General features: G+C 42.8%; 1 protein-coding gene across 4 annotated transcripts in view; it reads right to left on the reverse strand.

Moving 5' to 3' along the window:
- Positions 1 to 12,923, reverse strand: part of CTTN (cortactin) — a 40,726-nt gene extending 27,803 nt beyond the window's left edge. Inside the window, exons 1-5 of one of the 4 annotated variants that reach the window (XM_081313765.1) lie at positions 11,988 to 12,432; positions 6,951 to 7,034; positions 6,621 to 6,712; positions 5,806 to 5,879; positions 3,560 to 3,689 (exon numbers count right to left, since the gene is read on the reverse strand). In XM_081313765.1, coding sequence (XP_081169891.1) covers positions 3,560 to 3,689; positions 5,806 to 5,879; positions 6,621 to 6,659 — 243 coding nt within the window. In that variant the 5' untranslated portion in view covers positions 6,660 to 6,712; positions 6,951 to 7,034; positions 11,988 to 12,432. Of the gene's footprint in view, positions 1 to 3,559; positions 3,690 to 4,557; positions 4,634 to 5,805; positions 5,880 to 6,620; positions 6,713 to 6,950; positions 7,035 to 11,987; positions 12,433 to 12,537 lie in introns of those variants that run through there. The other 3 variants (XM_081313764.1, XM_081313767.1, XM_081313766.1) reach the window with 3 other exon arrangements.
- Between the last annotated feature and the right edge of the window lie 2,139 nt (positions 12,924 to 15,062).

Raw genomic sequence — 15,062 nt, forward strand, 5'->3', positions numbered from 1 at the left:
TTCAGTGGTGGGATTCAGCCGGTTCACAATGGTTCAGCAAAGCCGGTAGCTAAATTTTGCTGACTTTGGAGAACCGGCTGAATGAACACTGCTTCAAGAAGTCTGTTCTAGGCATCGGAGGCCTGGAGGAGGCCTCCCAGGCCTAGAACGGCCTGCCAGAAGCGCATGGATGCCACTTCCAGAAGTTTGTTCTAGGCCTCGGAGGCCCAGGCCTGCATCAAATAAGAGAACTGGTTGTTCAGGTATTTGAAACCCACCACTCCACATATTACTAGTACATGTGAATGTGTTGCAGCAGGCTGAAACCTTCCTTTCAGTTCCACTCAAATGCCATGTTTCAGGCATCTGGCAGCTGCACATTGAGCATAGCTGTTTACAAAAAAAGTCCTCACACGCAATGCTCAACTCTAGATGATTGGGACTGCAGACAGCCTGCCAACCAGACCACATGCTGGCCATACACAAATTAGAATTCTTGTTGCTAACTATCTCAGTACCTACATTTCGGGGTTCATTAAGCCCTTCATACCAGCACTTTGATCTAAGCACTTTAAATTCTTCCCCTTTCTCCCACAAGTCAAATGCACATTTGGAATGACTACAAGCAAGCCACTGTCAAGAAGGTACATTTTCTATTATTACTGATTATAAGTTTTGTTTTTTCTTTGCTATGGATGTTACTTTCTTACCATAGAAGTTTTATTGACTTTTTAAATATGCAATTGAAAGAAACTATAGCAAAGCAGCATATTAATGTAATAAATGACAGCAATAATTAGTCTCCTTTAGCTACAATGTTCTCCAGCTTTTAGGGTCAATGCTGCATTTAAACTGACTCCAATAACAAAGCAGTTGGAGCATTTGTTTATCAAATTTCTAAGCCACATCAACCACACAAAACTCTGAGTAACTTCGCAATTAAAAAAAAATACCGTATTAAAAAAAGAGAGCAGTCACCTAGAATATGCAAATTCAAACATTATTCACTCCATCTCCTTTCTTACAGGGGTCTGACCACACACTAATCCAAAGATTAAATTCTTATGATGCAGCAACTTCTGAAGCATATGTTCTATGATTTCCCATCTTTATTTTTCAAAACAACAAAATATATAATCTATGGAAATGGGTGCCCTTCAGCTATGTCAAAAGTATCTGACAGAATTCTCAACCACCATGGACATTTTTTGGAATTATATTCCCAGTACAGCTGGGGAAAAGTGAATTTGACTTAGACACAGTGACATTACATTTCACCTGGCTGGGATCAATATGCGCATCAGATTAAAAACACACAGGCATTTTCAAACTTCATGCTAGGAAACACAGCCTATTTCATTCTATTGTTTATGTACAGTGAAGGAAAAAAGTATTTTATCCCCTGCTGATTTTGTACATTCACCCACTGACAAAGAAATGATCAGTCTATAATTTTAATGGTAGGTTTATTTTAACAGTGACAGACAGAATAACAACAACAAAAGTCCAGAAAAACACATTTCAAAAAAGTTATAAATTGATCTGCGTTTTAATGACTAAGTATTTCACAAAACACGACTTAGTACTTGTTGGCAAAACCCTTATTGGCAATCACAGAGTTCAGACGTTTCTTGCAGTTGGCCACCAGGTTTGCACACATCTCAGGAAGGATTTTATCCCACTCCTCTTTGCAGATCCTCTCCAAGTCATTAAGGTTTCGAGGCTGACGTTTGGCCGCTCGAACCTTCAGCTCCCTCCACAGATTTTCTAGGCCACTCCAGGATCTTAATGTGCTTCTTCTTGAGCCACTCCTTTGTTGCCTTGGCCGTTTGTGTTTTGGGTCGTCGTCATGCTGGAATACCCATCCATGACCCATTTTCAATGCCCTGGCTGAGGGAAGGAGGTTCTCACCCAAGATTTGATGGTACATGGCCCCGTCCATCGTCCCTTTGATGCAGTGAGGTTGTCCTGTCCCCGTAGCAGAAGAAAACTCCTAGAGCATAATGTTTCTACCTTCATGTTTGACATGTGGTCACAGGCAGCATTCCTCCACCTCCTCCTAACACAGCAAGTTGAGTTGATGCCAAAGAGCTCGACTTTGGTCTCATCTGATCGCAACACTTTCACCCAGATCTCCTCTGAATCATTCAGATGTTCATTGACAAACTTCAGGTGGGCCTGTACATGTGCTTTCTTGAGCAGGGGGACCTTGCAGGTGCTGCAGGATTTCAGTCTTTCACAGCGTAGTGTGTTACCAATTGTTTTCTTGGTGACTTATCGTCCCAGCTGCCTTGAGATCATTAACAAAATCCTCCCGTGTAGCTCTTCCTCAACATTCTCATGATCTTTGAAACTCCATGAGGTGAGATTTTAAATGGAGCCCCAGTCCGAGGGGGATTGAGTTATTTTGTGTTTCTTCCATTTGCAAATAATCACGCCAATTGTTGTCACCTTCTCACCAAGCTGCTTGGCGATAGTCTTGTAGCCCATTCCAGCCTTATGTATGTCTACAATCTTGTCTCTGACATCCTTGAACAGCTCTTTGGTCTTGGCCATGGTGGAGTTTGGAATCTAATTGATTGCTTCTGTGGACAGGTGTCTTTTATACAGGTAACAAGCTGAAATTAGGAGCACTCCCTTTAAGAGAGTGCTCCTATTCTTAACTCATTACCTATGTGAAAAACACCCGGCAGCCAGAAATCTTGCTGATAGGGGATCAAATATTTATTTCACTCATTAAAACGCAAATCAATTTATAACTTTTTTTGAAAAAAAAATTCTGGATTTTTTTTCCTGTCTCTCATTGTTAAAATACACCTACCATTAAAATTATAGACTGATCATTTCTTTGTCAGTGGGCAAACATACAAAATCAGCAGGGGATAAACTTTTTTCCCCTCATTGTATTGTCCCAGTGTTATGAACCATTATAGAAAAGAGTATAAATTGGTACAAAGAACCAGCTGGGGGACTTTGGGCCAGTCACTATCTCTCAGCCCAATTCTCCTCACAAGACTGTTGTGGGGAAAATAGGAGGAAGCAGTGGGATAAAAATCTATATTTTAAAAAAGTAGAAATACAAGAAAATAAATTCCCGTAGCCTTCACTTCTCAAGACTTGTTTGAGGAGAATGCATTACATCAAGAGAAAAATCATTATAGCATTTACTCAAAGGCTGTGTTTACACTATGGCACTAAGCCACAATGCGAATTGTTTCATTTTCATTCAGGGTGGATTCACTTCTTGCAGTTCAGCATTTTTATCCAAACAAGATTATAATTGTTTTGTTAAATGAGTCATAACTTTAGAAGGCAGAGTGAACTCTGTACTGCAAAAGGCTCCCAGGAATCTGCAAAAATAAGCATGAGAAGAAACAAATACGCTCCCCCTTTCTAATATTTAACGATAATCTTGAGAGACGGCGAGATTAGGGTCAAGTTAAGTTGGGCCAACTTTCTCCGTCAAAATCTGAATGAAAAGAAAGCACAGGTAGTAGGTCTCAAAAATGTAGGACAATAACTGAAATCAACATATCTTATCCCCAAGAGTAGCAACCAAGCCAATTCCTTGAAATTTTACTTTGTCCATGCGGTCCTGTTCCACACCAAACTTCCCTCCATAGCCATGGGAAGCTTGGGGTCCTGATTCAAGCTCTTTCTCCTTGAGGGACTGATGCTCTTGGAACACGTTTTCTCGAAGCTGATGAATGCTTTGGAAAGGAAGCAAACAAACAAAGAGCATCACAAGAATATTCCTAATTCTCACCTCCAGAAACTTTTTTTAAAAATCTCTAAATTAACTACTAGAGCTTTACATCTTCCCAAACTCTAAACTGTGGTGAATGTGAACCAGCTTTAGTAAAGACAAACCAACCTCACATATTAATTTACCATAATTTGAACTCTTACCACAGTTAGTTCAAACTGTTGAAACACTGGGCTAAAGTTCTTTAGAAATAAAATGGAAAATTTGGATATTTCCCTGAAGGAAAGGGACCATATATATTGTATGTTTTGAGTGGGAAGCAGAGGCTATATTTATTCTTGTTACATAGAAGCATGGCACAGTACAAGGTGGGCAATATGCAACCAACACCTGAATTCTTTTACTTGGCCTTTGGATTCCCCCTCTCCCGAAAATAACTCTCTCCCAAAATTCAATAGCAAGCTCCAAAGGGAAAGCAGAACAATTATCGGTGGGAAATAAAATAACCTATCAGAGTCTTAATGCTCTAATACAAGGAGGAGAAAGAAGAGGATCGAGAGAAATAGGGCAAAATCTGATATAGACCCTCCAGAGATGTGTTCAGTGTCTCTCCCGCTTTCTACAACTCTTCTGTATTTATTTCTCAAAACAATTCCCAATCATATAAAAGTTATTCAGTTACTGATTTAATACATCTAGGCCCTTTTCTATTAATGTTTCTACTATCAAAAGTTTCCATGTAAATATGTAAAGGAGACCTCTGTTCTACTATTCATACCTAATAAATCTAATAATAAATTACTTTCTTTGCAGACGCATCACATTTGACAATGAGGACATAGATACTCAGAAAGGAATTTCAAACTACTGACTTTAAAAAATCCACAAGCATTTTGGTTTTCTCCCAACTCCCAAGAATATGAAATGCAGCTGTATTATTCCAAGGAGTTTTTCTTAACTAGAACAGAGATACCATGAGAGTTAAAACATTTAAAAATCTGTGTTTTTCATATATTGTTAGAATCAGGTAACTGCTACAAAATTTTCCAACATATGTTTTGAAGTAAGTACAGTGTGGAAAACAAGGTTAACTTGTCACATTCTTGAACTTTATGTTAAAAGTTCAAGAAACAATTACGGATGCTTTCATAATTCTTAGACTGACATTCAAAAGTGGTTATTTGAAAACCCCTTTGAATTTTACCAGCTTAGTTATGTTGGTCTTCCTCTAGAACTGTTTCCTAAGCTTGACCGCTTCTAGGTGTGCTGACTCAAACTCCCAGAATTTTCATCAATGGGTGTGCTGATGGCAGTATTCTGGGATTTGAAGTCTACACATCTTGAAAGGGCCAAGTTTCTCAACCTCAGAATCTTTAAAATGTGTGGACTTCCCCTCCCAGAATTCCAAGACACACATCTTTAAATTGCTGAGGTTAAGAAACACTGCTCTGGACAACTACAGTTCAGTCATTCCTGAGGTGATGTACCAATATTGTGGGGCTGGCTTTATCTCCAAAAAAAACAAAACACCAACCCTGCAAGACCACCCAGGGAACAGCTGGGTTGGCATCATTCAGAGGAACCAAAGGTTCTACAGCTCCCCCAAAAAATTTCATTTCTGGAATGGATTATTTTGCACACCCCTCATGGAAGTGCTTTTTCTCTCATCCAAGAAAGAGCTCACAACTAAATTGGATAATTATAATAACAGTTGAGCAATATCTATAGCAAATATAGGGGCAGGCTGAGCTGGTGTTCACGTAATCAAGTTCAGTCATGAATCATTCGTCATGAATAGGTTTCAAGACATGTATTTCTTCGGTAGATAAAACAGGTTTTCTGTCATGCCTTATTCAAAGCTAAGACATGAGAGTAGTGACTTTTCCTGTAGTTATTGCTAACTCTATACTCAACAATTCTTGACCATCATCAAGCCCAAATTCAGAGGTCTCAGCTCAAAAGGAATAGTATTCCCTAACCAGACCTTTGAAATACACTGGGACTGCCACTTCACAAACTCATAGCCATCCTTGCCCACCAATTGCTCTAGAAATTATACCTAAAAGTACCCCAGGAGATCAGCGAAATATAGTAAATATAGTAAAAAATATATATTTTACTTGATATGTTCCTGGTGACCAGATCCTTGGACAGTTTTAGCACCCCAGCGCTGTTCTTTTTCACTTACATCATTCTGTAAAGTACATTGGAAAAAGGTTTTATTGCAACAGTTGAACCCAGGCTTTAAGCAAGCTCCATCATTCTATGTCCCTGCCATTACTAAATTTGGTCAGTTCATTAGACCAGGGCTTTTCAAACCAGTGGTACGGGTACCACCTGTGGTACATTGGCACCTGGCAGGTGGTACGCGACCATCCTAGAAAAGTGGTAGCAGGGGAGAAGAATGAGCTGAACTGGTGGCAGCACCACACAAGCCTGGCTGGAGCTGCAGGGCTGTCAGTGCTCAGCGAAAGTGCTAGGATCAGCGCTTCTTCGGGGCTGTCAGGGCTCAGTGGAAGCACCAGGATCAGCGCCAGGCTCCAACTGGAGCCTGGCGCTGATCCTATTGCTTCTGAGCCCAGAAGAAGCACCGATCAGCTGGAATGTTGCAGCATCTCCAGGGTCTTGTGATTTACATTCAGATGCTTGGCAACTGATTCATATTTATGACAGTCAGTGTCCCAGGGTCATGTGAAGTGACCAAAACCTTCTGCAACCACCCAGCAGACGGGGGAAATAAAAACAAACACCCCCCCACCCCCGCTGCCAATCCTCAACAGAAATGCTCACAACTATGAAAACCTTGGACAGGAGGAAGAGCGCCACCTGGTGGGCAAGCAGGCGTCTTGCTCGGCTATGGCTTGGGGGGCACTTTTTTCAGTGCCATTGTAACTTCGAACAGTCACTAAGCAAACTGTTGTAAGTCGAGGACTACCTGTACTTCATCACTTTTTTCCTTTTTTTTTTTGGTCATCAAGTTTTTGACACCTTGCTAGGCGACTGGTGGTACTCGGATGTTGCCATATCCTAAAAGTGGTACAGTGGGTGAAAAGGTTGAAAAGCCCTGTATTAGACTAAGTACTTCATGTTGTAGCCACATCCATATTTAAGAAAACTTAAAGCAGAATTCCCATAGTCTGGGACACACACACATCCTCCCAACAGCTCTTAAAATTCGGAATTAATAAGCTCATTAGATTTTCCCACTTTTAACTGTAAAAATAAACTTTTTAAGATAATTCTTAAATTTAATTCAAAATTGTACCACAAAGTCAGGATCTGTCTCCCAATCATCAGCACCATCATCCTGGCTCAGAGTGATGCTGTGGCCTGCCGATGCTTTCCACATCTGTAATATCAGAACATGCATGAACAATATTTAATAAAGGTTCTTTTTTTAAAAATCACCTATTTACCACTATACAAAATGGCTTTTAGTTCCATAGAATCACAATGTTTTTCATTGATTGAATGCAACCAATAAGGTTAGCTCCGATAGATTTAACTGATGCCAAATTATTGCAAGAAAATTCTCAGACTAATTTTGGAAAGAGGAAATGATGTTCTTTAGCTATTATTCGACTTGTAAGCATAATTCCTGCCAGCACTTCAAGGAACATCAATACTGTGCAATTCACTCACTTTTTAAATGCACATTGTGAATATAAAAAGATATTTATCCAAAGAAACACTTTATAGGCCTTCTTGTTTAGCTAATTCATTTCTGAATATTTACTGCTGGACAATTTTCATTTCTACCATTCCAAGTCTAAAAAAGTGATTAGGTCAGATATTGTGCACATTTTATACTAATGAACTTCCACTGCAACAGAAGCTATCATACTATTAAGCAAAGCTTTAACAAGTACAGTAATACAATCTTTCTACTCAAGATAACTGACGATGCAACCAAAATCCCATAAAGTTGATTTATGACATCTCACAAGTATAATCAACCAAAATAAGGTTGTGGCCTTTCCTTTATTTACCCAAGAGAAAATCCCAGTGAATTCTCTGCAGATTACCGTATTTCAAAGGAGAAAAAAATCGCTGGATTAAGCTGCAGCAAATTAAAATGTAACCTTCAGAGATTCAGCCAAATCAGAAATGCTGAACTGTAGCAAGTATTTTCAGCTTCTCTTCCATTCTAGGCTTCAGTTTCATACCGAAGGAAGGCTGAAGGTTCTGCTCCAACAACAGCATTTCCAATGTTCCACACCAGATGTGGTTAGCAGTGCAGAGGCTTACATTTCCTTTTAGATTCTATTCATACCATAGCAAAGAAAGGCGGCCAATAGAAGAGATTATTTGTAGGTCGGGGTTGAACTATGGAGTCCTTAGTGCTCTCTTAGTTTACGCCAGACATGTCAAACACAAGGCCCGGGGGCCGGATCCGGCCCGCGAAGTGGTTTCATGCGGCCCGCGAAGCCATCCTGGAAACAGTGAGGGAACGGCCCCCACTGCCGTGGCCCTGGCCCAGAGACCCTCCTCCTGCCAGAGACCCTCAGATCTGTCCCACTCCTGCCCAGGCCCCCATAGGCACCCTTGATGCGAACGATGTAGAGCCACGCCCACCCAGTAGGCCATACGCATTCTAGCCACGCCTACCCAGTAGGCCACGCCCACCCTGGCCACACCCACCCGGCCCCCTGAGGGCAACTGCAATGCTGATGCGGCCCTCAATAAAATTGAGTTTGACACCCCTGGTTTACGCTATTTCATTACCCAACCAGGTAATTTCTTCAGTGCCAGAAGGGAGTGGGGTTTGCTCTGTTTATACACAGAGACTAATACTAATCCAACAATCAAGCAGTAAATATCCCAATCAAGAAATTATCAACTCAGACAATCAAACAGTAAACAACAGCCTAATCAAGGAACTACCAAGAGGAACAAAACACTGACAGGGCAGAGGACTGAATCATGCTCAGAAAGCACCAAGAACTCCCACAAAGAAAGGAGAATAGCACTGTGGTTTGTAGAGTTATATTTGGGGAAATAGATAAACAGCGTAAGCAAATTAATCCAAATTACCTAGCAGTTGTAATTCCTAAAAGATCTGTAATATAAGAGAAGAAGTCACTGCCTTTGTACAGGAATCCCCATATTTAAGGAAAGGATTCAAAGATAAATTTAATCTTTCTCAGTAAACTCACCTTGGTAATGGTTAGCGTGACATGTTGCTGCAGGTATTACAGGTATCATTTGAGTTAATCATTTGAGTCTAAGGTATGCAATGATTTTATGGCTAAGCTGCGCTTTTAAAGCAGCCTGGCATGCAAACTGAAGCAGATAAAAACTAAATAATGTATACTGACATAAATTACTTATTAAGAAAATTTCCTCAGATCTAGGCAGTGTGAAAATTTCAGAAGTAAAGCAGTCTTAACTACAATTAACCTGAATGTGTGCTAACGGGTAACGGTTAACAGCGTGGAACTGAAACCAGGGATTTTATGTTCAGCCACAGAAGTTCACTGGGTAATATTAGACCAGCTAATACTCTCTCTTAACCAACCCACCTCAGAGGGATCATGAAAGGAAAGAAGGCAAGGACAGGAGCCTACACTGTAGTGAGCTGCAGCTCCTAAACAAAAGGCCAGATACAAATTGAACAAAAAATTGTCCAAACTCAAAACCTTGCTGCCTCCTCCTCCTCTTTTACAAACACTTTCTCTCAATCCCTTCCCAGTTTGGCCAGTATTTCTAACAACCCAAACTGTCCAGCGCAAATAACCAGGCACATTTGTTAAATTCAAAGCACAGATTATTATTATTGCTACCTTTGCAGAAGAATCTAATCAACCAACAGTCAAAGCTAAATTGGCGCTAGATGAGGGTCCACAGAATTTGGGTGGGGAAGGGGGGGCTGGACTTGGGTCTCTTGTGGCAACAACACAAGGACTCCAAACTGATGACACGTTTAATAAAAAGGACTGGGAGCGACCATGATAGCAGTATTCCAACATTTAAGACTGCCACAAAGCCCCTCCAGAGCACCTGAAGGCAGAACAAGAAGCAATGGATGGAAACTAATCAAGGTCAGAACCAATCTAGAACTAAGGAGAAATTTTCTGACAGAACAATTAATCAGTGGAATGATTGTCTCCAGAAATTGTGGGTGCTCCAAAATTGGAAGCTTTTAAAAATACATTAGACAATAATTTGTCTGAAATGGTACAGGGTTTCTTGCTTGCAAAGGGTGTTGGACTAGAAGACTTCCAAGGTCCCTTCCAATTCTGTTATTCTGTTTTTCTATTAACCTAGCCTTCTAGCTTAGCCTGCTTTTCTCCTTCAAAAACGTACATTTCACAATCTCTTTTCTGATCATAGTTTTGAAATGTACTCTGCCTTCCATAATTCTTTAGCAAGAATGTAACATCGTCTTCAAAACTGAAAAACAGAGGAGCATCAGGGCAAGAACAAAGAATGTACATTCCTGCAGGGCTTTTGCAAACTCAGTTTGGTCATGAGGTCAGAGTAGAGAAAGCAAATGACAAACCAAGAAAACATACGTGAAGGTCACGAACCCTCTAGTCTAGGTGCAATTACTGCTATCAGAGTAAAAAGGAACAATTGGAGGAAAAAACTGTTAAAAGCAGCCGAAAATACTAAGCAGTATATCTTAAATGAAACACAGAAATTTGAATTCAATTTTTGCAGATACATACTTTGCACTAAAACCCTAAGAAACCAAGATTACTTTGATCTTGAAAAGAAATTAATGTAGAGTTTGCATTAAAATCCTAAGACACTAAGATTAATATTACTTTGATCTTGAAAAGAAATCAATGTACAGATAATTAAATGAAGACCCCATAGATATTTAAAGCATGGCTAACCTACTGTTATACTGTTCTCAGCCTGGATGAATCAAATATCTCCTTGCCAGTAGCCCATGAGTAAGATTTTGTGTGACTTGCTGAATCACAAGCAATGAACATTCCATCCTCAAAATTCCATTCCAATCCCATTCCCAAAATCAGGTCTGATACCAAATCTACTTCTGCATTTATGTCCCCAGAAGCAACAAAAAACCCACAACTCTCAATGTAGACTTGACATATGCAAATATGCATCCTAATCAATAGTGATCACATTTAATTGAATGGCTGGCTCCATGATTTACCGGCCCACTTCTTGCCATTTTTTTGTGAATACAGACAGGGAGACCCTACTTCAAATCATCAAAAAGCATCTTGGCTCCCAGTTAAGATCCTCTCCTCCTCACGCAGCAGATAAAACACGTATCCTTTCGAGACCTTGTGAGTTGTCCTAATACAACTATTGCCCTTACCCTAGAACTCGGATCCTTTTTAAAACTGGTTTGTACTTTCAAGAGGGGGGGGAAGGGTTCCCACTTTTCACAATTTCCAGCTTTTAAAAAGGGTGTCCTGCCTGACTGTACTTCCAAAGGGATTTTTAGGAAGGAAGCCAACCAACGCAGATCCAGCCGGGGAAGCGTTAGTCACGAGCCTGCAGACCCGACCCGGCTTCTCCTACCATGCCCACCCTACCTCGTGCTGATCAAGACGGGCGAAAGAGGGAACCGCCACCGTCCTCTCCGTCCTGCATTAAAGAAGCAGGGAGGTGCGGGGAGCGAGCCAGGAATCAGCCAAATCTCATCCTCCCGATCGGGCAGGGAGGGAAGACAGATTCGACAAAACTACCACCACCATCCCTTTGATCAGCGGCCTCGCTGCTGGAGAACAAAGAGCCCTCAAAGCAAGGAAGCCAGGCAGCCCACCAGGATGCCAAGCGGCGCCCCCGCCGCCCCATCCAGGCTTGCTGGCAAGAGGACTGTGCTGCCTCCAGCCAAAATCGCAGGAGCGGCCCCACCTCGGGCTCCGCATCAGCGCCGCCTCTGCCCAGATTCTGATCGCGGAGTGGCGAATGAGCTCCGCACCAGAATAAAGCCAGGCCGAGCTTATTCTTTTCCCCTTCCCCCCTTTTTTTTAATATATATAGGTTTTCGCGGGTGTTTGTATGTAGATCTTTGGTCATTCGGGTTTTTCCCCACGTAGAATTGAAGGTATAAGAAACGTTGCTCTTATACCTTCAATTCTACGTGGGGAAAAACCCGAATGACCAAAGATCTATCTATCTATATATATATATCTATATTTATATTCTTTTATTCTTCCTTTCAAACAACCCCCCCCCAGATCCTGGCCGCGCCATTCAATCCCGCCGGCGAAGAGGAACCAAAGAGCCGGCCGGTCCACGCTGCTCTCTCTCTCTCTCCCCCTACGGAGGGACCGCGGAGCCCCCGGCAAGGACCCGGGTTCCTGTCACTACTTACTTTGCGGCCAGCCCACTTCCCCGCTGCCCAGGCGCCTTCCTTCCCGACGCAACGCCCGCTCCTCGTTTAGCCTGCTGGCACCTTCCGAGCTCTGCTAGCACTGCAATTTCCGCCTCTCCCAGGATCCCGTTTCCTGTTTTTTCAGCACGGCGCGTCATCCGGTGGGATATGGCCACGGCGCCCCCGTCGGTTGCTCGGCCTCCGCTGCGGGCTTGCGGGAGGCGAAAAGACGCGGCTTCCGCATCAGTCCGTTTCCTTGGGGGAGAAAAAAATAAAAGATCCCGGGGTTTTTCGGCGGGCCCGCTCCCGTCTGCAAAGACGGCGGCCCGTCTGCCGGCTCGCCCAGCGGAGCGTCTTGCTTTTGCCCTCCCGCGCGACTTAAAGAAGCCTTTTGCCTCGAAAGAAGCGAGAGCGCCTGCGCCTGCCCCCCCCCAAATTAATACTATAAATGGCACGAGGGAGGGGGGGTTGGCTTTGACTTCCGATGACCCTTGCGACTCTTCCACGGGTTGCCTTTCTTCCCCCCCGCCCCCCCTCCCTCAAGGCGCACCTCCGGCCGGAGAGTTGCGAGCCCGTCTCTGCGCATCGAGCGAGGCCTTTGCGAATGAGCAACCAGATGTTGCCAGATGCCCCCAAGTTTTGTAGTCCCAACGCTTTTTTAACAAGTAGCCGAAAAGAACGCAACCCCACAAAGGACAAAAAGGCCCTTCGACTCCCGTCTCCCAACCTTCGACGTCGGGTTGGCTTGCCGGAGCGCGCGCGCTGCGCGAACCCCGACGAAGGGGAGGATTGCGCTCGCGTGCGCTCGCGGGGAGGCATGCAAAGCAAGAGCTGAGGAGGAGGGGGGAGGGAGGGAGGTCGCCGGGTCGACCCTGTCAATAGGTGCTAATTGCCGGCGCATTTCTGGCTATCCGCAGGCGCAGCGGCTCGGGAGGCTCCGTCTTAAGCAAAGAATTAACTTCAGTAGGCTTAGGCCGAAGCGGGAGAGCTACTACTTTGGTCGATGCCCCTCCTGCGAATCTCCCGCTTTCTGCGCCAAGTTTCTGGAAGAGTGAAGCGCTGCTGTGGATTATGCCGAGCATGCGCAGAAATGTTTCCGATTCGGGGAGGGGGGGGAGAAGGGGCGTCGTTTTGGATCAATGTCGCTTTTATTTAAAAGTCACCTGCGTTCATCTCATGCTTGAAGAAGTTAAAATGTGTTTGAAATTGCGCCTTGACAATGACTTTGTTTAAACATTAGAAATAATTAAGGGCACCATGCTCCCCTAAGAGAAGTCACTGATGTTAAAGAAAATCGTGAATAAAATGCAAGATTTGCCAAATGTTAATTTAGCCTTAATTTACAATATTAAGCAATTAGGACTCATGAAACATGATTTCAGCAAAAAAAATATGCAGAAAATTTGAGAAAAGCCATCTGATTTTATTCTAGGATTGATAGGATTTGGCATGTGGCATTTATTTTTATCCCGCATTTATCATTTTTATAAATCACTCAAGGCATACATAGTATTCATTCCTTCTCTTATTTTGCCCACAACAATCCTGTGAGTTGAAGTGGGCTAAGGAAGAGTGATATATAATATAATGTGTACATTTATCACATTTATATAAGTGGAACAACCTGCCTCCAGAAGCTGTGAATTCTCCAACACGAAGTTTTTAAGAAGAGACTGAACAGCCATTTGTCTGAAATGGTATAGGGTTTCCTGCCTGAGCAGGGGGTTGGATTAGCTGATGGAACCACCACCTAGTGAGGGTGGTAAGGTGTGACATCAACACTTGTCTTTGAAAGGTCTGTGATGTTGCACATGGGGGTTCCCACCCTCAGATGATGAGCCACGGTGTGTTCCTCATTATGACCATTCAATTTCTAGGAGTATGTGATGTCATGGCCACACATGAAATTTCCAACTACCTTTCTCCTTGTGTACATACTCTAAGGTAAAGGTAAAGGTTCCCCCGCACATGTGTGCTAGTCGTTTCCGACTCTAGGGGCCGGTGCTCATCTCCGTTGCAAAGCCGAAGAGCCAGCGCTTGTCCGAGGACGTCTCCGTGGTCATATGGCCAGCATGACTAGACGCCAAAGGCGCACGGAACGCTGTTACCTTCCCACCGTAGTGGTCCCTATTTTTCTACTTGCATTTTTATGTGCTTTCGAACCGCTAGGTTGGCAGAAGCTGGGACGAGTAACAGGCGCTCACTCTGTTACGCGGCACTCGGGATTCGACCCGCCAAACTGCCGACCATCTGATCGACAAGCTCAGCGTCCTAACCCACTGAGCCACCGCGTCCCTTATGTACATACTCTAGTTGCCCTCAATTTGCTACTAAGCTACATGGATTAATATAAGGGTTTGCTAGCAGAATAAGGATTCCAAGGGAAAGTGTCCTACGTGCTGTAGGAAGTTCTCCAAGACTTTTTTATCCTTTCCCTCTCCCCCATCCATTGCTGCCTGCTTAATGAGTCACATATTGTGTAGCATTGCCAGTATTCTTGTGGCGCAAAGACTAGATGGGGTATTAGGAATTTCCTGTCTCCACCGGGCAAGGCACCATTAACTCCCAAACTGCCAATTTATAACACAGTAGTTCAAGTGTTGCTGCCGAAGACATCAAAAAGGAAAGTTAATGAGATTAGCAGCTATCTACATCAGGTTTGTAATAGGAGGAACTGATTTACAGCTAAACTGATACAGCATATATTTTGTGACTAGAAATCTAACTTGAAGTCTCAACAATATTATAAGTAGCAGACATTGCCAAATTGCATACCCACGTACCAGAACAAATGAACTGTAGTGATTAGCATAGTGTGTGAATCTAGAATTCTATCCATGAAGAAAAAGCTAGTAGCTGAAATAATTCTGGGCAGGAAAAAGGCCCATCATATAGAAAAATTACCCTACACATAATGCTAACGAGTTTGAAGCATTTTTTTATAAACTTCTCAGCCATTTATTTTGCTATGTTTCTTTAACATATTCTTTGATTTTACACTAAATTTGATTTCATTTTTATTTTAAAATACTTTGAGGAATTGTAAATTGCTCATGGATTCTATGCAATGCGAAG

Source organism: Vipera berus (genome assembly GCF_964194415.1).
Source record: "Vipera berus genome assembly, chromosome: 1".
NCBI lineage: Eukaryota > Metazoa > Chordata > Lepidosauria > Squamata > Viperidae > Vipera > Vipera berus.